The 26,038-nt window shown below is 46.5% G+C and overlaps 2 protein-coding genes across 2 annotated transcripts; one reads left to right on the forward strand and one right to left on the reverse strand.

Annotated features, from left to right (window-relative positions):
* Window positions 1-12,516: 12,516 nt before the first annotated feature.
* LOC125544166 (protein SGT1 homolog) lies at window positions 12,517-18,798 on the forward strand. Its single transcript, XM_048707756.2, has 10 exons — window positions 12,517-12,829; window positions 15,157-15,226; window positions 15,331-15,455; window positions 15,719-15,890; window positions 16,139-16,235; window positions 16,311-16,376; window positions 17,326-17,461; window positions 17,983-18,065; window positions 18,171-18,275; window positions 18,398-18,798. Exons 1-10 carry the CDS (start codon window positions 12,658-12,660, stop codon window positions 18,503-18,505), a joined length of 1,134 nt encoding a protein of 377 aa, XP_048563713.2. The 5' UTR covers window positions 12,517-12,657; the 3' UTR covers window positions 18,506-18,798.
* A 413-nt stretch (window positions 18,799-19,211) lies between these two features.
* LOC125544167 (WRKY transcription factor 22) lies at window positions 19,212-21,235 on the reverse strand. The gene is made up of 3 exons (XM_048707757.2): window positions 20,554-21,235; window positions 20,297-20,419; window positions 19,212-19,859 (listed from the first exon to the last, which is right to left on the reverse strand). Exons 1-3 carry the CDS (start codon window positions 20,952-20,954, stop codon window positions 19,430-19,432), a joined length of 954 nt encoding a protein of 317 aa, XP_048563714.1. The 5' UTR covers window positions 20,955-21,235; the 3' UTR covers window positions 19,212-19,429.
* Window positions 21,236-26,038: the final 4,803 nt, after the last annotated feature.

Raw genomic sequence — 26,038 nt, forward strand, 5'->3', positions numbered from 1 at the left:
GTTCCAAAAGCAAGATCAAATCTGCGTGGCCGTACATGCATCACTGCCACGAGCTGCAGTACACCGAGACCAAAAGAGAATCAATATTTGCGGCAGCGCTAATCCGTCAAGTCATCGAATCAATATTTGCGCAGTACGGGAACAAGGATAAGTGATTTAGGATTGCGCGTGTGGCAGCGCTAATCCGTCAAGTTTTCCCTTTGCAGAGCGGCAAGAATCTACTGAAGACATCTTGTTTCCGGATCAGAGGCGAACCTCGCTGCAGCCGCGTCAGGATTAAATCCAAGAAACAATCAGTTTTTCCCTGCACAACTTCACCTCGCCTCGCCGGTTCGCTTCCGCTGCACGAAGCCGGCCGGCTTCCGTGCCAGGCCACTCCGGCCTCAATCCGGCCTGGACTCCGCCTTAACCCGCCTCTGCCAGGCCATCAAAGGCTGCCTCGGTTTCCATCTGCTTCCTTCACAAGCCGTCGCCGGGTCGTCTCCCCGGATAAATCACCGCTGCATCTGTCAAGCCGGACCTGCCTCCGTCTCGAGCCGCTGTCACTTCTGTAAGCTGCAGTCTCACGTCGTTTGTACTACCTCGTCAACAGGCCGACCACCGCCGTCGCCGTAAACCGTTTCGACGGCCGCATCCTGCCGGTTTAACCTGACGGCTTCGCCCGCCGTCCGAGGGTCGCGGCCGCCTTGCCTCCTTATGTCAGAGCCGCCGTCGGTCGAGGGCCGCTGAAATCGCCGTCCGCGCCGCGCCCGGTTTAAAGCGCCACTGTTGCCTTGGTAAACTCCTCGGCCTCGCCTGGGCCGCCTCAACTGCCGTGGGTTCCGTGCCCCACGTGCGGGCCTCCGCCGCTTTACCACGCCGGCGGGTCGGGCTCGTGCCCCGGCCGTCAATGGCAAGCCGGACAAACCGCCCGCGAGCCACCGCCTTGGATTTTGAGCCACCAACCTCTGCTACTGAGCCACTGTCACAGTCGCCCCTGAGTCGCGTCGCACTGCCCCCAGACCGGAGCTCCGCTGCTGAGCCACTTCAGCCGAGCGGCCCTGCCAGGGCCTCGTCGTGCCACCTCCTACTGCTGGTGAGACACCCGTCGCCACTTCCGCCAGCTTCAAGTCGTCGCGGTCACAGCCGTGGTCTCCACCGTTGCAGTCGCCATCACATTGACTCACCTTGCTAAAAAACGAAGGTGCCCAGTATCTCTGCTTTAAGGTCGCTGCCGGTCTCGCTTTGGTTGCCTCGAGTCGCCGCAGCTCCGAGCACGACCCGGACTGTTGCTGCCGCTCCTTTCGTCACTACGGGTCGTTTCCATGACTCGCCTCGCTCATGATCCGCCGCTGCTGCCGGTCTATCACGAAGAGCCAAGCAATGAAAACAGAAGCATTGGGAGATAAAATCAGATCATATATCATTGAGCATCAGTGCACGTACGTGGGAGTTTAAACAAAAATACTAGAGATGCTCAAATCAGGCTTCAGTACTTTTCATGGGCAATTTGCGTACCTGGCGCCACTCGGTACTATTCAGAAAGAGAAATGGTCGCGGGGTGACACACCAAGTATTTTGTATCAGATTCGCTGAGCAAGACAAAGCCGGGCAAGCATCTGCACCATGCCTGGAGTGGAGTTTCGCTAGGACTTGCATTTCCCGCGTCAGAGCCATGCTGCCTCGAGCACACCTAACCCGCCGAGTCTCTTCGCTATGCGCGGGCTCAGCATGCGCCTCCCTCGGCAGCATGGCCCCGCCTCTGCCTGGCCCGTCCTTGCTTTGCTCCGAACTGCTGCGCCGCCGGAGCTCCGTCCTCACCGCAGCGCCTTTAAACCGGTTCATTAGGCCGCCGTGGTTGCTTTGCGGTTTTACGTGAGCCGCCGTCAATGCTTCGAGTCACCGCCACTAGAGAGCCTCCCCGTGCCTCTAACCCGCCCCCGCGCGGGCCCTTGTGACGAGCCACCGTTGTGACTGCTTCCAGGTTACCCTGATCTTCGCCCCTCCGCCTGTTAACTTGCCTCGACGCTGCCAAGTCGTCGTGCCTGCGGTCCTAAGCCGCCACGCTGCTTCACACCTCACCTGTTAGTCCGCCTTTCCATCACCGGTTCTGCGCGTGCAGCTCTATTATATGCTCTGCGCTGCGTATCTCGTGAGAGGTGGAGGAGGAGTTAACCTGGTGGGTAACGAGGAGTTGTGACAGCATTTGGCAGGATCCTCGAGGGGGTCAACATAAAAATGTTTGGATAAAAATATGGATCAAGGGGAATTCAGTAACAATACTGAAAGAATTATCTATGGACAAAACAAAATCAGGTGTTATCCCTCCTATGTATTTTATCAGTACATTTTAATTCTTCTGAGCACCACCTCCACTGCCCTATTGGTGTTTTTATATACAAGTGAAATTATTGTTCTACTGCGGGGATAGAGCGCGCACTGGCAATATTCTACAACGGTGTTTTCCTCTGTGTCACACTACCCGTTGAACGGACGGGCGGATCACGCGTCCGCACTGGTTTACAACGCAGAGGACAACTTGCCGTATGCACCTGTTTACAATGTCGCGGACGATACATTGGTCTGTTCCCACGGCCAACTCGGTCGTGATTGATTTCAGCTTTACCGGGATGATCATCAACTCTGCGGTGGATAATTTCTGGCCTAACATATCAGGTGAAATCCATCCAATATATTTTTATATTATATATTGCTTTCTTTAAAAGAGCAATTACTCCGGCTTGCAAAGTTATCTAATACAGGACCCTAAACCGCCATATTGGTGCAAATTTAAAGGCCGTCAGAAAATTTTCCGGCTTAAAAAAGAAGGATTCCGGTTGCAAAATACGGTTCAAGGGACGGTTGTCTCCCACAAAGCTTTGAAGCTCTCAATATCTGGTTAAAAGAATAATCTCTCGCAAGTTCGAGTTCTCAGGAAATTATAAAGGGCCAAAGAGAGTTTGTTGCACAGTACAACTCAAACATGGGTATCCCTTGAGCGCAGCTCGCAATATCATTGGGGGTTTCCTGTTCAAACACAGGTGTATTCACCAAAGAGAACATAACATTGCTACCCTTTTGATTCCAGCTATCAAGCCAATATTATCACAAGAGCACGGCTCTGGTTATTTCGGTAATCCGGCTATCAAGCCAATATTATCATAAGGGGCCAAAGAGAGTCTGTTGCACAGCACAGCTCAAACATGGGTATCCCTTGAGCACAGCTTAGAATATCACTTGGGGGCTATGTTCGAACCATAATCACACCTCTTGATAGGCTTAAAAGCCGCCAGGGAAATCATTTGGGGGCTCTGGTCGTATCCGAACCACAGCTTATACCCTCTTGATCAGCATAAGGGCACCAGGGAAATCATTTGGGGGCTTGGTCGTATCCGAACCATAGCTACACCTCTTGATAGGCATAAGACCATCAGGGAAATCACTTGGGGGCTATGGGTTCAAACCATAGTTACACCTCTTGATAGGCATAAGGGCACTAGGGAAATCACTTGGGGGCTTGGTCGTATTCGAACCATAGCTACACCTCTTGATCGGCACAATGCCATAATTATGACTACCTGGGGGGCTCTGATCGTATCCGAACCATAGTTTAAACCCTCTTGATCATACACATACATCATCATATATTGCATCATATATTGCATCATCATTACACCATCATAGCATGTATCGTATGTGCATGAATATACCGGCTTATAAGGCAGGAATCGGTTTTCGAACCAGGTCATATTATTCAAATCTTTAATAGCCAACATGGCTGGATTTTCTTATGGTTATCAATAACCAGTATTATGATTAAGGTTTTCAAAGTTGCTTTAGCGCAATGACTATCATATTATTAATGGATATGATTTATTCTACAATTGAAGGAATAGTCCCGAGTCGCTGCAGGCTTACGACCCGGCACTTGGGGGCTACATTGTTCAAGTTGGGATTACATCAAATACACAAGTCTCATGTCGCTGCAAGCATGCACCATGACATTTGGGGGCTAATGCAAAGTCATTGTTTGCTCACTTATTGAAGACCCGGCTCATCACATCATAATGAGCCGGCCCTTGGGGGCTAGCAATTGCTCCTATCAACAATTCAAGGTACACAAATTTTCATCTATTATTGAAGGATCCACTGCTCAGTTGGTAAAGCACAAAGCTCTCAACCTTGTGGACGTGGGTTCAAGCCCCATGATGGGGGTTACATCATATAATGTCATTCTCAGTGAAGTATATATAAAGTCCCAGGTCAATATTATCTTACTGAGCCGGCCCTTGGGGGCTACACGTTGCTATTCAAGTCTACATGATCATATCTATAAAGTCCCTGCTCCTTATTGCATAATAACCCAGCCCCTGGGGGCTACACTGGTTGAAGTTTTTATGAGCATAAGGCAATTTCAAGTCCCAGGTTGCTGCAAGCATGACAACCCGGCACTTGGGGGCTACATATGTGGAATACTCAGTTCTGACTGGTGATTGAGATGAACAACCTGGATTTCTTCAAGCTTGTGACATTCATATTGAAGCAAGTCTTAAGCTGTTGCTATGCTACCTTCTTAAGACTTGGGGGCTACAAGTGATAGGCATATAAGAGGTATATTTTCAAGCTTGATGTTAACTACAATTATGACCCGGTGTCATCAATATTTGTAAACCGGCAATGATAATCCGGCAAGTTCAAGTCTTAAACCGGCAAAGTTCTACATTCTTAAACCGGCTGAAGATCAGATGAGTATTTCAAAGACCAATATTTTTGTTAAGCATTGGGAGATGAGTCAAAGAAGTTATTATTCACAATATTTCTCTATGACAAACCGATGTCAACAAATTGATTATAAAGCTGGCCTATTGACTCGGATTTTATAGAAGAAGGAAGTGACAAGGACTTAAGAATAATCAAGATCAGTTTTGTAACGCCCCGAGACCGATGTGCCAGGTGTCCTCCAGTTATTCGTTGTTGTTGCCTTGTCTTGTGCTTGCGTGTCATGCATTGCATACCATGTCATCATGTGCATTTCATTTGCATACATGTTCGTCTCATGCATCCGAGCATTTTTCCTGTTGTCCGTTTTGCAATCCGGCGCTTCTATGTCACCCGGTGTCCCTTTCTATCTCTTTTCATGTGCGGGTATTAAACGTTTTCGGATTGGACCGATACTTGCCAAGCGGCCTGGGTTTACTACCGGTAGACCGCCTGTCAAGTTTTGTACCATTTGGACTTCGTCTGATACTCCAACGGTTAACCGAGGGACCGTAAAGGCCTCGTGTGTGTTGCATCCCAACACCCCTCCGAAGTGGACCAAAACCCACCTAAAACCATCTCCATCATCTAGAGCGTTCGATCACGATCGCGTGGCCTAAAACTGCACCTCATTTGGACTCTCCTAGCTCCCTCTACCTATAAATATGTGGCTCTCCCCGAAAATTCCGCGCAGATCAAACCCAACCCTAACTTCTTCCTCCTCCTGCAGCCGGACATGTCCGTCCCGCCGCCGGACATGTCCACCGCCGCCGCCACGTCGCTCGGACCAATCAGGGGCCGACACCTCAGCCGGCCGCCGCCCTCCACCAACCGGACAGCGCCACCTGTCCAGCCGGCGCTCTCCCACCGCACGGCCCGGCGGAGCCCATCGCGGGCTCGCCCGGCCCATCCGTTCACCGCCCCGCGCAGGGTCGTCCTCGCCGCCATCCGGGGCGCCGCGCGCCGGCCGCCGAAAGCTGCCTCCGCCGCCGCCTCGTTCTTCCCCGCCAACGAACACCTTCAAGCTCCGCCGCCATGTGCCTCGCCGGCCTTCCCCAAGAGCCCGCGGCTCCCCGCCGGAGCGCCTCCCTGCCTGCCTCGCCGGAGCGCGGCGCCGCACAGCTGGCTCACCGCACCGCCTCGCCTCGCTGTTCGCGCCTCGCCTCAGCTTCCGTGCCTCGCCGGAGGTTCGCCGGAGCTCATCCCGGCCAGATCTGCCCGGTGGATGAGATCCACCGGGGGATGAACCAAGCGGCGCCATCCTGAACCGGATCCACCCCGTCCCGGATCTCCTCGTCCCGGGTTGACTTTTCCCGCGGGGTAAAATTCTACTAAGTCCCCGAGATTTCCATGTTTTAAATGTCCATGTTCATCATGTCGTAACTTTGCATCTGTAGATCCGTTTTGGGCGTGTAGCATATCGAAATGTTCGGCTTGGAGAGCACATCATTTCATCTCATTGCATCATTTTCATTTGAGTTCATCTTGATTCCCGAAATGTTGTTGGAAGAGTACTATTTGAGTTAATTGTCAGATCTGCTGCATCAAATAGCTATTTGTCATTTTTGCCATGATTAATGTGTGCATGATATGCTCCTGAGCTCCACATGTGTTTTGTTATATGCTTTGTCATCTTTCCAGAGGTGCTATCCATGTATTTTTGTGATATATGTGGTGACTAGCACAAGCTTGCAAAGTGGTGCATTCATTAATGCTGATTTCAAGGACTTAGAATTTCTTCAAGTCCTTGATCTATTTTTATCAATATGCCATATGTTCATGTTGTTTCCTAGTGATCTGTGCCTCTTTTGGGGATGATAAGTAAGGATGATTTGTTAATCTTGTGGTGCTCTATCCATCCATATCTTTGTTTGCATTTATGGAGCACCCTAGCTTGAGTCAATCGAGCTCTACTTTTGCTATTTAGTGAATCTGGGCAGATTGTCTACTTGTTAGCGATTTTGCTGAGGATGTTGTTGTTGATCCGTGCATGCTATGTTGTTGTTCTTGCCATGTCTAGCTTATATAATGTGTATTCTTGATGGGTGTATGCTTAGATTGTCATGCCTTGCCCTATAGTGAGTGCATCAAGCTCATAAACATGCCTACTTGCTAACATATTTGCATGCTCCGGTTTTTCTCTAAGTCTGTAACCTGATTATGTTTTTGCCATGTTCACATGCTTGCAATTGTATTTTCTGATCCCTTTTGGCTCAAGGTCACTAAGGGACTTTTGTTACGCTCTTTGAGTAGATCCATGCCATGCATTGCTTTGCCATGTTAAGTTCCTGTAGCATGTAGTTTTCATGCTCCAAAGTGTGCTACCTGATCTGAAATTCCAGGCTTGTGTTAATTTCACTAAGTCTGAAACCTGTTTACCAATTGCACTTTTGCCATGCTTGTTTGAACCTGTTAATGAATGAATTGGCCGTAGCTCAGTGTTCATCTTTTGTCAAGCATTATGAGTGGATCCTTGCCATGTATTTTTTTTGCCATGTTTGGGTGCTGTAGCATGTTTGTCTTGTTGCATTTAGATGGCTACTTGCTGTATATCGCAGACCGGTGCCATATTTGAATTGCTTGCCATTTCTAAACCGTGTCTCCGATTCCGGTGTTTTTTATATCGATTTCAACCGAAATCACCTCACCATTCCAGTGGCACTCTTGGATTTTTAAGTTGAGGCCAGGTTCATTCATTCCTTTGCAAATCATGCATATGCATCGCATACCGCATCCCGCATATCATACCATGTTCCTGTGTTGTTTGTTTACTATGTTGTGTGCTTCTTTCTGGTGTTTGCTTCTTCGGGTTGGTTCCGATAACGTCGTGTTGCGAGGATTCGTTCGTCTACGTCCGTTTGTCTTCTTCATGGACTCATTCTTCTTCCTTGCGGGATTTCAGGCAAGATGACCATACCCTCGAAATCACTTCTATCTTTGCTTGCTAGTTGCTCGCACTTTTGCTATGCCTATGATGCGATACCTACCACTTGCTTATCATGCCTCCCATATTGTTGAACCAAGCCTCTAACCCACCTTGTCCTAGCAAACCGTTGTTTGGCTATATTACCGCTTTGCTCAGCCCCTCTTATAGCGTTGTTAGTTGCAAGTGAAGATTGAAGTTTGTTCCTTGTTGGAACATGGAGATGTTGTTCCTTGTTGGGACATGTTTACTTGTTGGGATATCACAATATATCTTATTTAATTAATGCATCTATATACTTGGTAAAGGGTGGAAGGCTCGGCCTTATGCCTGGTGTTTTGTTCCACTCTTGCCGCCCTAGTTTCCGTCATATCAGTGTTATGTTCCCGGATTTTGCGTTCCTTATGCGGTTGAGCTATAATGGGAACCCCTTGACAGTTCGCCTTGAATAAAACTCTTCCAGCAATGCCCAACATTGGTTTTACCATTCGTCACCTAGCCTTTTCTTTCCCTTGGGTTCTGCAGACTCAAGGGTCATCATTATTTTAACCCCCCCGGGCCAGTGCTTCTTTGAGTGTTGGTCCAAACTAGAGTCCTGTGTAGCGCCCCCTCGGGGAAACTTGAGGTTTGGTTTTAGTTGTATGGAGAGCTCATCTGAGTGTGCCCTGAGAACGAGATATGTGCAGCTCCTATTGGGATTTGTCGGCACATTCGGGCGGTGTTGCTGGTTTAGTTTTACCATTGTCGAAATGTCTTGTAGAACCGGGATGCCGAGTCTTATCGGAATGTCTCTGGAGAAGGTTTATCCTTCGTTGACCGTGAGAGCTTGTGATGGGCTAAGTTGGGACACCCCTGCAGGGATTTGAACTTTCGAAAGCCGTGCCCGCGGTTATGGGCAGATGGGAATTTGTTAACGTCCGGTTGTAGAAAACCTGAAGTTGACCTTAATTAAAACACATCACCCGCGTGTGTAACCGTGATGGTCTCTTTCCGGCGGAGTCCGGGAAGTGAACACGGTGTTGGAGTAATGCTTGACGTAGGTTGTTCTAGGATCACTTCTTGATCATAGTTGTTCGACCGTGCTTTTGCCTTCTCTTCTCGCTCTCATTTGCGTATGTTAGCCACCATATATGCTAGTCGCTTGTTGCAGCTCCACATCATACCTTTTACCCTACCTATAAGCTTAAATAGTCTTGATCGCGAGGGTGCGAGATTGCTGAGTCCCCGTGACTCACAGATACTTCCAAAACCGGCTTGCAGGTGCCGATGAGACCGTGCAGATGACACAACCAAGCTCAGGAGGAGCTCGATGAAGATCTTGTCCTTTGTGTTGTTTCGTTCTAGTTGATCAGTAGTGGAGCCCAGTTGGGGTCGATCGGGGATCTGTGTAGCATTTGGGTTAGTCTTCTTTTATTTTGGCTCCGTAGTCGGGCCCTGATTGTATTTGGATGATGTAATGATTTATTCATGTAATTGTGTGAAGTGACGATTGTAAGCCAACTATGTATCTTTTCCCTTATTGTATTACATGAGTTGTTTGCGAAGATTACCTCACTTGCGATATTGCTTTCAATGCGGTTATGCCTCTAAGTCGTGCTTCGACACGTGGGAGATATAGCCGCATCGAGGGCGTTACAAGTTTAACATGGATAAATCGAAATTAAACTGGGGGCTAATGTCGGGGATATACCCCGCGGTATGACCCGGCTGGAGTTGTAAACCGGCCGGGACTTGGTAAACCGGCGGAGTTAAGACAGACAGTTAAGACAGATGGCTAAGAAAGGCGGTAAACTGGCGAGTGTTAAACCGGCAGAGTTAAGACAGATGGTAGCACTGACAGGTGTTAAGTCAATCATAACCCGACAGACAATGTTAAACCGGCAAACAATGTTAAACCGGCAGACAATGTTAAACCGACAGACGTTAACAAGCCCGGGAAGGGAAGTCAAAATAGTTTAAGTCTTAGTCCAAGATGGACTCTACATGTAACCTGCCCCTTTAACTTATATAAGGAGGGGCAGGGCTCCCCAAAGAGGGACAAGTAAGAAGAAACAATCTTAGGGCTAGACACAAAGAGGAGAGCCGGTTTACGGCGACTCTCTCATGATGATAATGAGACCTAGCCTCAAACAGCATGTAGGGTTGTACCGGATGATGTTTCCCGGGGCCCGAAGCTGTCTAAATCCTTGTTTTATGTTGCGTCTCTCGATTCCGCTCAACCCCTCTCAAACTACCACATAGATGCGTTGGCCTCATGACTAAGTCCTCACCCTAGGACATCTGCCGTGACAAAACCACGACATATTGCATATCACATCCCGCATATCATGCCATGTTTTGCATCATGTTGCTTGCGCATTGCACCGTGATTGATTGTGGTTTCCTTTGCTTGTGTTCTTGTCTTGGGTAGAGCCGGGAGACGAGTTCGTGTTCTCGGTACCCGTTGAGTTCGTTTACGAGGATCAAGTTTTCGTCTTCTCGGAGAACTTTGCAGGCAAGATGATCATACCCTCGAAATCACTTATATCTTTGCTTGATAGTTGCTCGCTCTATTGCTATGCCTATGTCACGATACCTACCACTTGCTATATCATGCCCCCCATATTGCCATGTCAAGCCTCTAACCCACCTTGTCCTAGCAAACCGTTGTTTGGCTATGTTACCGCTTTGCTCGGCCCCTCTTATAGCGTTGTTAGTTGCAGGTGAAGATGGAGTTTGTTCCATGTTGGAACATGGTTATTGTTGGGATATCATAATATCTCTTATTTAATTAATGCATCTATATACTTGGTAAAGGGTGGAAGGCTCGGCCTTATGCCTGGTGTTTTGTTCCACTCTTGCCGCCCTAGTTTCCGTCATATCGGTGTTATGTTCCTTGATTTTGTGTTCATTACACGGTTGGGTGTTATGGGGACCCCTTGACAGTTCGCTTTGAATAAAACTCGTCCAGCAAGGCCCAACCTTGAATTTACCATTTGCTTCACCACCACCTACTTTTCCCTTGGGAGTCGCTCTCTCGAGGGTCATCTTTATTTTAACCCCCCCGGGTCAGTGCTTCTCTTAGTGTTGGTCCGAACTAGAGTCGTTTGCAGCGCCATCTCGGGGAAACTTGAGGGCTGGTTTTAGTTGTACGGAGTGCTCATCCGGCGTTGCCCTGAGAACGAGATATGTTCAGTTCCTATCGGGATGTCGGCGCATCGGGCGGTCTTGCTGGTCTTGTTTTACCATTGTCGAAATGTCTTGTAACCGGGATTCCGAGTCTGACCGGGTCTTCCTGGGAGAAGGAATATCCTTCGTTGACCGTGAGAGCTTGTGATGGGCTAAGTTGGGACATCCCTGCAGGGTTTTGAATTTTCGAAAGCCGTGCCCGCGGTTATGGGCAGATGGGAATTTGTTAATGTCCGGTTGTAGAGAACTTGACACTTAACTTAATTAAAATGCATCAACCGCGTGTGTAGCCGTGATGGTCTCTTCTCGGCGGAGTCCGGGAAATGAACACGGTGTTGGAGTTATGCTTGAACGTAAGTAGTTTCAGGATCACTTCTTGATCACTTTTAGTTCACGACCGTGCTTTGCCTTCTCTTCTCGCTCTCATTTGCGTAAGTTAGCTATCATATATGCTAGTGCTTGCTGCAGCTCCACCTCATACCTTTTCCCTACTTATAAGCTTAAATAGTCTTGACCGCGAGGGTGTGAGATTGCTGAGTCCCCATGACTCACAATTTACTTCCAAAACCAGTTGCAGGTGCCGTTGATACCATGCAGGTGACGCAACCGAGCTCAAGGAGGAGCTCGATGAAGATCGTGTTCATTGTGTTGTTTCGTTTCCAATTGATCAGTAGTGGAGCCCAGTCGGGGGGATCGGGGATCTTTTGCATTAGGGGTAGTCTTCTTTTATTTTGGTTCCATAGTCGGACCTTGATTGTATCTGAATGATGTAATGATATATTTATGTATTGTGTGAAGTGGCGATTGCAAGCCAACTCTTTATCCCTTTCTTGTTCAGTACATGGGATGTGTAAAGATTACCCCTCTTGCGACATGCCTACTATGCGGTTATGCCTCTAAGTCGTGCTCCGACACATGGGAGATATAACCGCATCGTAGGTGTTACACGGACAAGAGGAGAGAGGCTAGGGTTCGTCGGCTGGGTTTTTTATGGGGACATATGGGGGCGGCGCAGGCCATAGGCCAGGCCTATGTGACGGGCATGTCAGGTCGCATTCGGGCCTCCCCATATCCACCGGTCAGTCCGGGCGTTTAGGGCGGCTATGAGGAGTCTGGTTGGGTGGCAATTTTTGGTCCGGTCATTGACCGGCCAGTCCGTCTGAGCGCTTGAGAGCGGGTATTGAGAGGTCCGGTTTGTGGATGATGTAATCTTCTAACAAGCTCACCCATGTCTATTCTCATCTCCATGTTGCTTGAGTTATGACGGTACCTAGCATGCAAAGATGCCATGCAGCGTTTAGTACCATCAATCCAACATCATATTCTAATCTCCATTGACGACGCACAACTGCACAAGGCAACGACTGCACGTGGCGCCAATGACAGCCTTCTTGCTCCCTAATCACGATCTCAGACACCAAGATCGAAAAGAGTCACCCCCTTAACCCTCAAAAAAAAAGCAGGAGGCTAATCAAGCAATGATGATTCGTGAAACTTCCTGGGTCCCAAAGGCAAAACAATTAGGCTTGATCCGCACAAAAGACAGAAAGGAAAGGAAAGGAAAAGAGATGAGGAAAAGCAAAAAACAAAAAACAAAAGAGGGAGAACTTGCAACGCACTGCAACTGCAATCCCCCCCCTCGGCCCTCCCCCCGGAACACTCTAGAAACAGCCCCACGGGCCCTTAAGAGGCCGTTTAACCGCACGCAGCTCAATCCAATCCAATCAGCCCTTGGTTTGGATCCATCCATCCCCTCCCCACCAAATACCGTCGATCTCTATTCACCTCTCCCAAAGTCTTCGTCTGGTCTTCTCCACCTCGACGCAGACATGGCCGCCGCCGCCGCGTCGGATCTGGAGAGCAAGGCCAAGGAGGCCTTCGTCGACGACGACTTCGAGCTGGCCGCCGAGCTCTACACCCAGGCCATCGAGGCGGGGCCGGCCACCGCGGAACTCTACGCCGACCGAGCCCAGGCGCACATCAAGCTGGGCAGTTACACTGGTGCGTGTTTCCCGCCTTCCCCTCCTCGCCCCCCCGCCCCTGCGGCTCGATTCGTTTGCTTATGCCGAACCCTGTCATGATTTGCCGCATGGATGTGGATGGAATCGCTAGGCCCCCCTATGAGATGTTTGCGTCTGGTTCTGGGAGCAGATGAGTTCGATTCGCCGTCGCTTGTTGCGTTGTCGGTGAGGCGGTGCGGTTTTACGTTAGTTGCGGGGTTCAAGCGGCGAGTTAGGCCCTAATAAGCTCGGTTTGTTTTCGTTCCGAATCCTTACGTTACTTGTGTTGTACGCCAAGTGTCGGTGGGTCAAAGATGGCACCTTTGGGGGTTGCTCTGGTTTGTGTGAAATAAGTCTGTTTCGTTAGTGTCAGCACACATAGCTTCTGTGTGTGCAGGTGTTGACGTACAAGTGTGTTGAATCCCTCTCATTTACAGTTAGGATTGACTTCCAGTTTGCATAGGCTAGGGAATGTAATGGGGTAGAATAGCATTCCAGCGTGTTTACTGTAGTCATTACACGACTTGCGCCCTAAAAAAGATATGCACTTGTTGAGTTGCTACAGTTATTGCTTGCTTTTTGCTCATATATGTTGGCGAAATTAGTCAAAACGGGTGCTAACATTGAGATTCTATTAGTGGGTTGTTTGATCTCTGGTTGTTAAGATGCCTGTTGTTGATTTCTGTTCCTACATCACAGCCTTTAGCCTAACCTTGAAAAGGAACGAGATCTAATGTGGTGGCATGTAAAGTGTTATATTTATATCAACTCTGAGGCACTTAATCACCATAAAGAATCTGGGTAGTATCATCATTAGAGTATTGTTATTTTGTTATCTTGCAGTTCAGTATTCTGAATAAGTATTTGGTTGTTCGCACATCTTGTTTTATTACTTGTTCATGTATCATTGAGTTGTTGCATAGAACTCCATTTCGATCCTCATGATGTAAAGTAAAATGCCATCCAAATGTAGAGCTGTCGTATCATAATATGGATTTTTTCTTAAGGTGCGTGCTTTTGTTTTGCCTATTTGCTCAGTTTATGAGGATATGGAATACATGCTATCCTCCTGAAGTTAGATTCGGTGTCCTAGCATGGCCAAGGAGGTGAGGACCTTCCTCTCCAGCCTAGTGCCATGAACAACGGCTGCCTTTGAAAAAACCCTGTGTTTGGCAACAATTTGTAACCAATGGTACATTTCTTTGTGATAACCTAAGTATCCCTATGTTGCCTTTGTAAAAATATTATTCAGGCAGCTACAAGCCACTCCTTGATATGCTAGAAATCGCATCACATTAACTAACTATCGTAAAATCGTATGTAAATTTTCCTCTGTATGAGGTTATTTGTTTGAATGCTTCATAAATTGAGAACAAAAAGCTAATTTGATTCCCTGCATAGTGAGGTCTGGATATCTATGTTTCTGACTTGGTGGAAGCCTTGTGCTTTTAAAAATGCAATAGTAATTGTAGTAATAGCATTAAACAATTGTTCTACTCTATCTATGAAGGAAAAGATATAATAGTGAAATCTGTAGATTATATGAAGTAAAAGATATAATAGTGACATCTGCAGATTCAAGAGGTACATTGTTGTGCATGGAGTAATACTTATGATTCATAACCATGTTTATGTACTTTGCAGAATTTCTTAGCACCTAATCCCTGTTTGTCCGTGATCTATAGTTGTTTCCTTGTTGTTGCATATTAATGAAGCCTTGGTCTGCTCTTTGTCAAACTCGAAACTTGCCATGTGGCTTATTTGTTTGCCCTTTTACGTCTAGAATGTTCAAAATGTTAGTGCCACACCATCCATGTATGAGTACAATGTCATTTCAGTTCTTAATTACCAGTTGAACTCATTTTGTAAACTTTAGCCCCGAATATTATTTAACTATCCATCATGAAAGATCATGTAAGCTCAATTAGCCATTCACTATATTTACAAATATAGTTTGTTTATTTTAAGCATTATCCTCTCACATTCATATTATTCCCTATGATCATAACTCATGATTGAGTGTCTCTCTTAGTCTCAAGTGTTCTTCTTGGGTAGAGAATACATAAATCTCTCTTAGTCTCAACTGCTCTTCTTAAGTAGAGAACACATAAATCAAGAGAATAATCAGGGCATTTAGGAGCAAGAGAATGGCATGATGTTCATTGAGGCTAATTCCTTCATTTTTGTGCCAATGGCTACAATGACCTACATTTGTGGACATACTGAAATAGTTAGATCATGCCTTTTTTATTTGTTACTTGATAGTAATTGTCTGTTTGTACTTGCACAATATAGTGTACTAAGCGCGTGGTAATTTTTGTCTTGCAGAGGCTGTAGCTGATGCCAACAAAGCAATTGAACTTGATCCTTCGATGCATAAAGCATACCTTCGGAAGGGGTCAGTCATGCATTTATTCGCTTCATCAGTTGAACATAAAATTTTAGAATAAACTGCCATCTATTCCCTTTTTATTTTGACATGACAAGAATAATTCTATGCAGCTCTGCTTGCATCAAGCTGGAGGAATACCAAACTGCAAAGGCTGCTCTTGAAGTGGGTTCTTCTTATGCATCTGGTGACTCGAGGTTTACTCGTCTGATGAAGGAGTGTGATGATCGTATAGCTGGTGAGTCAAACATATTTAGCTCAGCAATTGCCTAATGGATATAGTGATTCTTTATTGGGCATGCCATAATAGGAATGTATGTCCTCTGTGTTTTCCCAATTTTTGAGTTATTGTGATCTGTTAAAATCTCCCATAGCAGCCTTGCATCACCATCCAGTTTTCGGGATGTGCTAACACTTTTGAAGCTGCATATGATCTTTTCATTTGCTCTTTCTTACCCACACTTGTACTGCTGGGGTGTCATTAACTTGTTATGTGTTCAGAGGAGGCTAGCCAGGTGCCAGTAAAGAATGCCGCTGCGGCTGTTGCTTCAGCTACATCTTCGGGGGCATCTTCCGGGGCTACAACTGTGGCTACTGAAGCTGAGGACCAGGATGGTGCAAATATGGAGAATGCACAGCCAACGATAGAAGTGCCAAGCAAGCCCAAATACAGGTAATTGGTGCAGAATTCTTTCAGTAGTGTTCTTTCTCCCATGATAAAAAAAATTATTTTCTATGTATGAGCCCATTTAAATTTGGGGGGACATCTACTACATGCACTAAAATTTATGTTTGATTTCCACCTCATTCACATTGTCAGAGGTGTGCGTAATACTAGTGTATCTAAGGAATGATTAAATGTTTATGCTGTAAACAGTGGATGGATGCTAACATTTTCTGGCAATGCATTTGATGTTGTAGGCATGACTACTACAATACTCCTACAGAAGTGGTACTGACTATATTTGCTAAGGGTGTTCCAGCTGACAGCGTGGTTGTTGACTTTGGTGAACAGATGGTGTGTTTCCCTTGCCTTATTCTTGCAAATCAATTGTCATTTCACCGTGTTGACTAATCTAGCTTCACTTTCTAGCTGAGTGTCTCAATTGAACTTCCCGGTGAGGAACCATACCATTTTCAGCCTCGTCTGTTTTCAAAGGTACCTCCTCATCCTTTTAACCTGTATGTGGCTACTTATGAACACAATGCAAACAGTACATGCTGTATCTGTTATGTCACTTGTATGATGCATTGTTTGGTAAGAGAAGGTACTAAATATTCAGAACATACACGCAAGGCAGGGTGACTCAAAAGCATAGTTTTCATGTTTTTGTTAGTAACTAATCTGTAAATACGAATTTATAGGAGATATATATTGTAAATACAACTTTCAGTACAGAAAATCAATAATTTATTTATTTTCCCTCTCAAACAAGTTTTCCACCCTTATCTAGAACATGAGTGGCACATACAGGTTCCCACATATATGTTTATGAACAACTTTGGAAATACATGATTCTGGATATAACGACGAAGCCAGGCTAAACAGTACACCCTCTGTAAAGAACTATAAGAGTGTTTAGATCACTAAAGTAGTGATCTAAACGCTCTTATATTTCTTTACGGAGGGAGTACTCTCTTGTTAGTCAGTTACACACGGAGATGGAATGAGGTCTTCTTTATATGATATAATATACTAATTTTGTTTCTAAAACAACTAATTTATTATGTTAATCCTCAAATTTATGTTCTAGGAACAGCAATTGATCTGCTGATAAAGTAGGATATTGTAACTGACAAAGTAAATTGATTGCTAAGGGCCCAAGTTTTCATGTGGTGTGGAAATACACATGGTCAATAGTTCATTGCCGAGTAGCACCTTTGACAAACTTGTCAGTTGATTGGATATAGTTTGTTTCTCGCTCCATCTGGCAACTTACAGTGATGACTGAGAACTCCTGTATTTGGATTGTTCCCTAAATGCATGGAAGTTGTTGAGAATCAATTACGCTCTCTCTATGTAACTGTTTTTACTTGTGGTGGTGTATACCAGACTGGGTTGAGCTATTGCACATTCATCAGTAATTTTGTTGTTTTTTGACAATCAGATCGTCCCAGATAAGTGCAAGTATACTGTGTTGTCTACAAAGGTTGAAATGCGCCTTGCAAAAGCTGAGCCAGTAACTTGGACATCATTGGATTATACTGGTAAACCAAAGGCTCCTCAGAAGATAAATGTACCAGGTAATTCCTTGAGGGCTGAATGCGAGCAAAATTGTTGACTTGTCTAGTGATAACCTTGCTGTGATTGAGCTTTTGTATGGATTACTACTCCCTCTGTAAATTGTGTTCTACAATTTTTTCTTATGAAAGATAATCACTGAAAATATTTTAAACCAGCGCAAATTTATGGCATGTTCCTGACATGATAGTCAACAAGAATATGGTGATTTCTGTACTTAGTGAGAAAGATACTTTCATGCACACTGAGGGTAACAGATCTATAAGAAAGTTATCTAAAATGCTGGTTGGTGCTGACTCCTAAGCTTGCAGAATGGCTACTATTTCAGTCCCAGGCTGTTTATGTAGCTTTCAAGCTGGCAGAATGGCTACTAAGGTAGTTTTAAGCCTGAACCGTGTATGTGATGCTGGGTTTTAGATGAACAGCATACCAGTTCTATACAAAATCTGAGTTCTGGGTTAGTGTTATATTGCATTGTCTTCCATTTGTCACTGAAACATTGCATGTATTCCTTGTTTTGCAGCTGAATCAGCCCAGAGGCCATCTTATCCGTCATCAAAATCCAAAAAGGACTGGGATAAGCTTGAAGCTGAAGTGAAAAAACAGGTTTGTGTGTGTGTGTGTGTGTGCAGCTTGTATCATCTTTGAGCCTTTCATTTCACTACTGCCCTACTACCATTGAAGTTTCTCATGATTTTGATCTTGTTTCAGGAGAAGGATGAAAAACTTGATGGCGATGCTGCATTGAACAAATTTTTCCGTGAAATTTACAGTGATGCTGATGAAGATATGCGCAGAGCAATGATGAAGTCTTTTGTATGTGCTCTCCATCCTCGTGGCTCCCCTTTTGTCAATTGACCTGTGTTGGCATAGCTGACAAAGGTCACAACTGAGATCATATACTACTACTTGCTGTCTGAACATATCTGGTGTTGCAGGTGGAGTCTAATGGAACCGTTCTCTCAACCAACTGGAAGGATGTCGGGAAAAAGACGGTTGAAGGGAGCCCTCCTGATGGAATGGAGCTCAAGAAGTGGGAGTATTAATGAATCCAGATCATCCATGTTGTAAATCCTGGTCGGGTCGTGAGTGTTAACTTGGCTGCAGACTTGCAAATCATTGTCGGTCGGATTATTGTGTGTTGCTCTTGATTCTGTTTCCGTATTTGTAAGCTGTTTGCGTGGCAGGTTAGCTTTTAAGTACTTATCCTAGTTTTGCGAGCTACAGTTGGTAATAGAGTAAGCCATACCTGTGCATCTGTGGTATGGAAGTGCAAAACGTCCGTTGTAACTGGTGCCAAAACTATCATCTGTGAAACGGTGCTATTTTTTGTCTGAAATCTGTGCATCACACTTAATTTTTGTTTGATCAGATCGATCACATAGATCGTGAAATTTAATGATGATGTGTTTGTCTCAGAAAGTTAGCAGTTACTTAGTCACAGAATTTCCTTATGGGCGAAAAGAGCGGAATCACTTTCGTGGTAGTGGAGCACGATTTACTGAGACCTTATGATATGTGTTTCTACCATCGTGAGCCGCGGTACCTTTCGTTGGATGCATGGAAGGTGGAGTTCTTACTGGTTTGGCGTGGTCAAATGCTTTGATGCCCTTGAGTTACGTGTAAAAACTCATACTCGTTAGTAGGCAAACCGCTGAGAGGGATCATGCGCAAAACGCACATCAAAACGATTTACCGAGACCTTATGATCTACCAGGTGCCTAGCTCTTGCTGGCTCGGCGTGGTCAAGGCTTTGACGAACTACAATTACATGTATACAAGACTGGAGCTACATCAGAAATCTTCCATCAATTTTGTTGAGAGGGATCAAGCACAAAACACACATCAAACGCATATACATGGCTTCTTGCCTGCTGCGTGACCCCTCCTTCGCAAATATGTGAACACAGGGGCAAAAAAGTTGTCAATCGGTGGTGCCTATAGGTTATAGCTACAAATTTCCTCTCCAGCTATAGCGAGAGCCGTCGTCCCAGGGCGTCGTCCTCGTCGAAGACATGATCCAGATCGCCATCCACGGGCGCCAACAACTCGTCCAGGTCCAGCTCCGTCGGCCAGAACTCGCCGCCGTCATCCCCCGCCGCGTCCTCAGTGGCACCGTCCACCGCCATGGACGACGTCTCGTTGCTTTCGTCGTCGCACCTCACCGCCTCGTGGGCATCGCCGTGGCTCTTGGGCGACGTCGTGGTCGTCGTCCCTGCGTGGCCGTCGGCAGGGGTGGTCTTGTGGCGGGTGGTGCCGGCGAGCGCGTTGATCTGCGTCGGCACCGGGTGGCAGTGGTCGGCCATGTAGGTGATGACGAGCACACCGGGCTTGGCCGGGCTGCGCTCCACCAGTTTCCGGGCCATGCACCCCTTCATGCTGCTACACTTGTAGTACCCCCTGTGACCACAAAGCTAACAAAGTTTAGGAGTAGTAATTAAGATAGGTACTGGTACGGAGGAGTACTTGAGTACCTTCCGGAGCATGCGTGTTTGTACTGCAAAAGTACATGTGACGTGTAGTGGCCAAAACTTATGCCAAATTGCAAGGTGCGCGGCTAAAATCTACTCCTAGCAAGTTCTAAGCACCAGGTCATATGTACTACCAGTACTATACTGTTTGTAATTAGGAGTATATATATCCAAATGACCAAAGGTTTGATGAAATCCGTGTAAATGTTCATCGTGTGAGAAATCAGTTATTGCGAATCTATTAACAGAAGGTACTAGCGGTAGTGACTGGTCTCAAGGCTGTGCACGGGGGGGAGCTAGTGCATCGACGAGACGACAGTAACGCATGGAAACGGGCCGGTGGAAGTGGTTGCAGTAGTTAATTACCGGGGATAAGGCGAGCCCTTGATGGGCTTTTGACCGTACTTTCGCCATGCCCAAAGGTCGGAGGAGACGCCGCCGTCGGCCACCGGCACCTCGCACACCACCTTCTTCAGCTGGCTCTTCTTGCTGCTCGCCGCCACCATCACCACCACCAAACAAAATCACAATCAGCAGGCTGCAAGCTTCTCCGATCCAAATCGCGCTGCATAAGCGATCGGGCCGGGTGCACAAATCAACTATAGGTATATAGTAGTACGTACCTTCTTTTCGGGCGTGGGGTGCTGCTTCGCATGCCGGGCTTCCGGCCAGGCGGCACCCGCGGGCGCACGCCGGACGTGGACGCCGCCGCGGGGAAAGAGATCATCATCTCGTGGCGGTCGTCCACCGCCGCCCACGACTGCGACGACGGCGCCGACAGCAGGAAGGGCTTGTGATCCAGGTCCAGGTACTCGAGGCCGTACAGCGACGACGCGTCCTTGGCCGCCGACGCGGGCCGGACCACGTCGCGCGGCTCCCGCTTGACCGGCGCCGCGGCGGTGCCCGGAGGAGGACCGGCGCGGTCCTGGGGGTGGCGGGAGGAGGAGAAGGTGGCGCAGCTCCTGACGACGGCCTGCAGGTCCCAGTCATTGAGGTGCTCCATGCGCAGAAGCAGGCCGCACATGAACGGCGACCGGGGATTTGAGCTTGGAGAGGTTTGACGAAGTGAGCTAGCTAGGTAGGACGGACGCGTGGTGGTGGCCGGGGCGGGATGGGGTTGACTTTTGGCACTGGCAGGCCGGTCCGGGGAAGCGCAAATATATACGCGTACGCCTGTACATACTCGAGACGCGTACTCTGGAGTGGCACGAGGGGGATGACTCGATCCCTGTAAAGTCAAAGGCAAGTGGTGGGCACGGCGCGCGCTTCGCAGCAGGGGATAAGGGAGAAGATCGCGTCCGGATTTGAAAGGATCAGCCACTCGGCATTGTATTGTATACTGGGGCGGGGCTCTATGCTATGCACTTGTCAAAAGGGCCTTGGCTTCTCCTCCCTATTGTTTTCTTTGACTTTGCTCCAAAAGTCAAAAGGGAGAGAGGGCAAGCTAGAAGAAAAAGGGTGGAATCTTTGGATGGAACTCTGTGGCGTCATTAAAGGGGCCGCAGGGGAGGGGAATATGGAAGCCGCGAATTAACTTTAAAGCTTGCTTGACTCTTTATGCCCATCCTATATTATTGGCTGCGCTTGACCAGCCACTTGGGCGCGTCAGGCGTCGGTTATTCTGGATCTGACCTTGTGTAAATGTCAAAGGGCAGAGAGAGGGAGAGGCGTGGCACAAAATCTCGGCCATATGCGTCAGATCTCTGAACCCGTCCGGGGGTATCGCGTGGGGCTCCAATCGGCGCGGGGATAAGTGGCAAAGCGACGGTGGAGTCCTTGTTTCAAAAAAAAGCGACGGTGGAGTGGAGGAGGGTCTTTTGGCCACGACAAGGACGCGAGAGGGATCGGCCCGGCCCTCGGGAAGCCGGTGGTCGTGCTCGCCGCGCTCCACCGCTGTTGCTGCCGCGCGCTGCTCTCTCTCTCTAGTGTAGTTGCCTACTACTGGTCTAGCCTAGTGCGCGCACGCGGGGGCCCGGGCTGCACGCGCCGCGCTCCGCTCGGCCCCATTAGTTTTTGGGGCGGACGCCCACGCGCAAATTTTGCATCACGAGAGCGACGGACAATTGGAAGATATGGATAACTAAGTGTGCCTGCCTGCCTGCCTGCCTTGCGTTGAATGACAGGTACGCTTCGGTCCGTCCACGTTATCGATGGCTGGCCGATCGCCACTACTGCGCCTGTTAGGTTTGGTTTGGTTTGGTTGTGCAGTCAGTCATCCCCTCGTCCTGCGTGCTTCCCGTTGAGGGCCGAGTGGCTCGTGATCTCAGTCGTCCGGTTGCCGGTTGCAATCACCCGTCTGCTCATCCCGATCCCTCCCGGTAAGCTGGAAGGAACATAAAGCATGCGCATGCCCATGCATCCAAAAACTTCTGCCCGCTGTCCTCTTAATTATTACTACCACCACCCGTGAAGCTTCTCTGATCGCCAGCTAGGCTGCCTGCATGGTACGTCTAGATATCAAGCCGTATGAAAACTTGGTAGTAAGTACGACAGGATTAGCACAAGGATGTTTCTTCCTCCATCCCCTTTATGCGCGCACTGGAACTCGCTTGCTAAGAGGAGTAGCCTGGCAGCTAGCCGATTGCAATGTTTCACGACGAGAAGAATCGTTACTCAAAGTGGGCTCGTTCGTAGCCGGCGACGACGACGGCTCTTTCTCTGCCTGTCTGCCTGTCTGTGTTTGCACCAAGTGAAATGGTCCATCCATCCCTTTTCTGCGTTGCAATCCTGCAACTTGGCCTAGATGCGACTTCCTTTCTTTAGCGACGGAATGACCGCTAGCCGCTGCTGAAACCTTCGAGAGCATTTCGGGGTGCAGCGACTGATCAGGGTAGCCAAGGGGCCTCTGTTGACTTGCCCGCTCCGCCGGTTGCCCGCGGCGACGCGTTACCTTGCACAACGCAGACCCCTCCACACACATGGCCGGAGCAGACAACTCTTCTCTCAGGAATCTGTGTGTCATTAATGTCACCTAATGCTGCTTCCCACAAAATAATAAGGCTGGTCATGATGGAAAGTATCATAGATGACTTCATTTATGAGCATGCATGACACATAGTAGCACAATATTTAATATGATATAGTATCATGATATGATACTCAACCCTCTCTTTCTTCATTTAATTCTATGCCATCTCATCAAATTTGCCTAGTTGACATGCATGATACTATCTATGATACTCCCATTACAACTAGCGTAAAGAATACTCCCTCCCTAGTCACAATGAAGAGCAACTTACACATATTCCTAGACTATATTACTACTTCTGGTTGTAATGGGGAGTATCATGGAAGCGGGCTAGGAGCACTCGGGTGCTCCATCCCCCTATATTCAAAAATAATTTAATAATTCAAAAAAAGCCAAAAAAATCTTGGATATATTTTTGAACCAAATATGACCAGGTATTGTACTCATATAAAATGTTTGGCCAAGGAATAATTCTCGTTGACTTCAGGGCAAAAAAACAAATTTATGACGACAATATAGCATCAATAGTACTTGTATCTAGCATTTTTTGGGAAATCTTTGACCCAGATACAATAAAAGTGATTTCCTATTTAAATCTTTTTATACGAGTGCAATACCTGGTCATGTTTGATTCCGTAAAAAGTTTTGGGATTTTTTTTGACTTTTTTGAATTACTAAATTATTTTTGAATATAGGGGGGCGTAGCAACCGAGAGCTCCTATGCATTTTCGGGAGTATCATATACTAGTATCATGCATATGATACTAGTGTATGATACTACATCCGTAATGCATGGTATCATATGTTAGTATCATATAAGACTACATTTATTGTCATGCATGATACAAAGTAGCACATCATTTAATATGATACGGTATCATGATATGATATTCAAGCCTCTCTTTTTTCATTTAATTCTATGCTACATCATCAAAATTGCTTAGTTGGTACGCATGATACTATCTGTGATACTTCCATTATAATCAGCCTCATACTAGTGAGTAGTAGTAACATAAGTATGGTGTCATGCAAAGCTTCATTTATTAGGTTATAGCCTTATATTATATTGATATGTGCGATGTTACTCATAGTATGAGTAACCAGCTAAAGTTACTTAAATTATCTCTCCTCATAGCATGGTTAATAATACAGCCAACGGTCGGCTATAAGAAGTTGTCATGTCATCTACAGCCAACCTCTTAGCCGACATGTACAATAATAAGTTTTAAATATGTACTCCCTATGTAAACTATTATAAGAGCATTTAGATCACTAAAGTAGTGATCTAAACGCTCTTATATTTGTTTACGGAGGGAGTACTAGTTTATGAATAGCTGACCCACCTTACATCCTCACAAAGCGTCTTGGGTCTCGAGCTGCAACTCGCTACTAACCAAGAGTCCGCTTCTCTTCTCGCTCCTCCAACTAAGTAAAGATATATTATTCTATTTCTTATAGCCTGCTTATGTCACCCTATTGTACTTGCTCTCATTAACTCATTGTCACATAGACAAATTTGCTGAGTTGGACTCAATGTTACCACTCAAGTTATTTCCACGGTGGCTAGTCTAAGTCATCTTACGTTGTGCATCGCGACCAAGGCGAAAGGGAAAACAAGATAACTTAATGTTTATTTGCTACTCCCTCCGTCCTGATTTGTTAGTCTCCTTTATATTTTGTGTAAAACTTTGACTTTAAATTTAACTAACAAAATGTTAATGCATGTCATATAAAATAATATAATTGGAAACTATGTTCTAATACGAATTCAATGATATAATTTTTGGTTAATATTTTGTTAGTTAAATCTTTAGTCAAAATTTGGCACGAAATATAAAGGGGACTTATAAACTAGAACGGATGTAGTAATTAATATCATTGTATGCAATGAACTCACCACTGTATGCCGTGCTTAGGTAGTCTAAAGTCACTAAAATCATACACGCCCCATGTTTCTTATTGGTTGATTCCTTTATTCATGTCAAGAAGCAAGAAACGAGGTGGGAGTTTATGCACCATGCCTAAGTGTTTTGGAATCATTTAGTTTTCGTAAGATGGCCTATGCATCGGTACTCTAGTGAGACCGTTTAAGAAAAATGCTTTCATAACGCAAAAAAAGATTGAAAAAATTTGTACATACACAAATACATGTTTAACACATTCTAGACTCATAACATTATACTTTCACACACGGTGTACAAAAAAAGAAAGACAAATATGTATTTTCAAAATGGGCCAACTTTTCTTTTTGTTGGGCCATAATTTTGTCCTTTTAATACAATATACAAATCACAATATTTTCAAAAATGATTTTTTATACGTTTGTTTGGAAAACACATAAGTTCCCATGGAATTTTTTTCTATTTTTTTTGAAACATTTAAATATGATTTTTGAATTTCTTTGAAAAAAGGGCTCCATGGAGCTCGGCCTCCAAAAAATTGCACTTGTTGTGATGTCATTATATCCAATGGCATAGCCAATATGCATAGTGGTTAGCTACAAGAAAATACTACTTTATGAGGAAGTGGTCGCGCTGGCTGAACTCGAGGGTTCTTCTGAGCGCGTTCGACCCTCTTATAGGAAAGGTCACCGTGTGGGATGAACCGTGGTGCACACGATTTACTTCCAAGGGAAGTACGACTGTCCTGATTAACTCTAATCTCTCCGGACTCCCATGTATATGATGGAGATGTATATTCTTCCGGAGGGAGTGCATAGTTCGTTCTATAAAGACCTCTCCTGTTTTTTCTGGCAAGCGATGAACGGTCGACAGAAGAACCACCTGGTGATGTGGGCCGATATTTGCTGGCCCAAGGACCTGGGAGGGTTGGGCATCCTTGCCTCCCGTTGTACGAATGTCGTCCTCATGCACAGGTGGGTCTATTGGATCATCCGAGGGGAGGGGGCCTGTGACTGCAACTTCTTCAGGAAAAGTACCTTCGGGGCATGCCACTTGTAGCTTGCGAACGCCCAGAGGGTTCCCAGTTTTGGAAGTTGATCCAGAAGATCAAGCATGAGATTCGCCTGGGGTTGTCCTTTTCTATTGGCAATGGCGAAGGGCCATGTTTTGGTTAGATCGCTAGGTGGACGGAATCCCACTATGCATGGGGTTCCCAAATCGGTTTGCCATCTACGTTGA

The sequence above is a fragment of the Triticum urartu genome, chromosome 3A (assembly GCF_056163025.1).
Source record: "Triticum urartu cultivar PI428250 chromosome 3A, HENAU_Tu73, whole genome shotgun sequence".
Lineage (NCBI taxonomy): Eukaryota > Viridiplantae > Streptophyta > Magnoliopsida > Poales > Poaceae > Triticum > Triticum urartu.

Excerpts from the sequence above, each read along its gene's own strand:
- LOC125544167 (XM_048707757.2), bottom strand. The coding sequence starts at position 20,954 with ATGTGCGGCCTGCTTCTGCGCATGGAGCACCTCAATGACTGGGACCTG. Across the intron at positions 20,420-20,553 it reads ACCCCACGCCCGAAAAGAAG|CAAGAAGAGCCAGCTGAAGA; the intron begins GTACGTACTACT and ends GGCGGCGAGCAG. Across the intron at positions 19,860-20,296 it reads AAGGGCTCGCCTTATCCCCG|GGGGTACTACAAGTGTAGCA; the intron begins GTAATTAACTAC and ends TTGTGGTCACAG.
- LOC125544166 (XM_048707756.2), top strand. The coding sequence starts at position 12,658 with ATGGCCGCCGCCGCCGCGTCGGATCTGGAGAGCAAGGCCAAGGAGGCC. Across the intron at positions 15,891-16,138 it reads CCAAGCAAGCCCAAATACAG|GCATGACTACTACAATACTC; the intron begins GTAATTGGTGCA and ends TTGATGTTGTAG. Across the intron at positions 18,276-18,397 it reads GAGCAATGATGAAGTCTTTT|GTGGAGTCTAATGGAACCGT; the intron begins GTATGTGCTCTC and ends CTGGTGTTGCAG.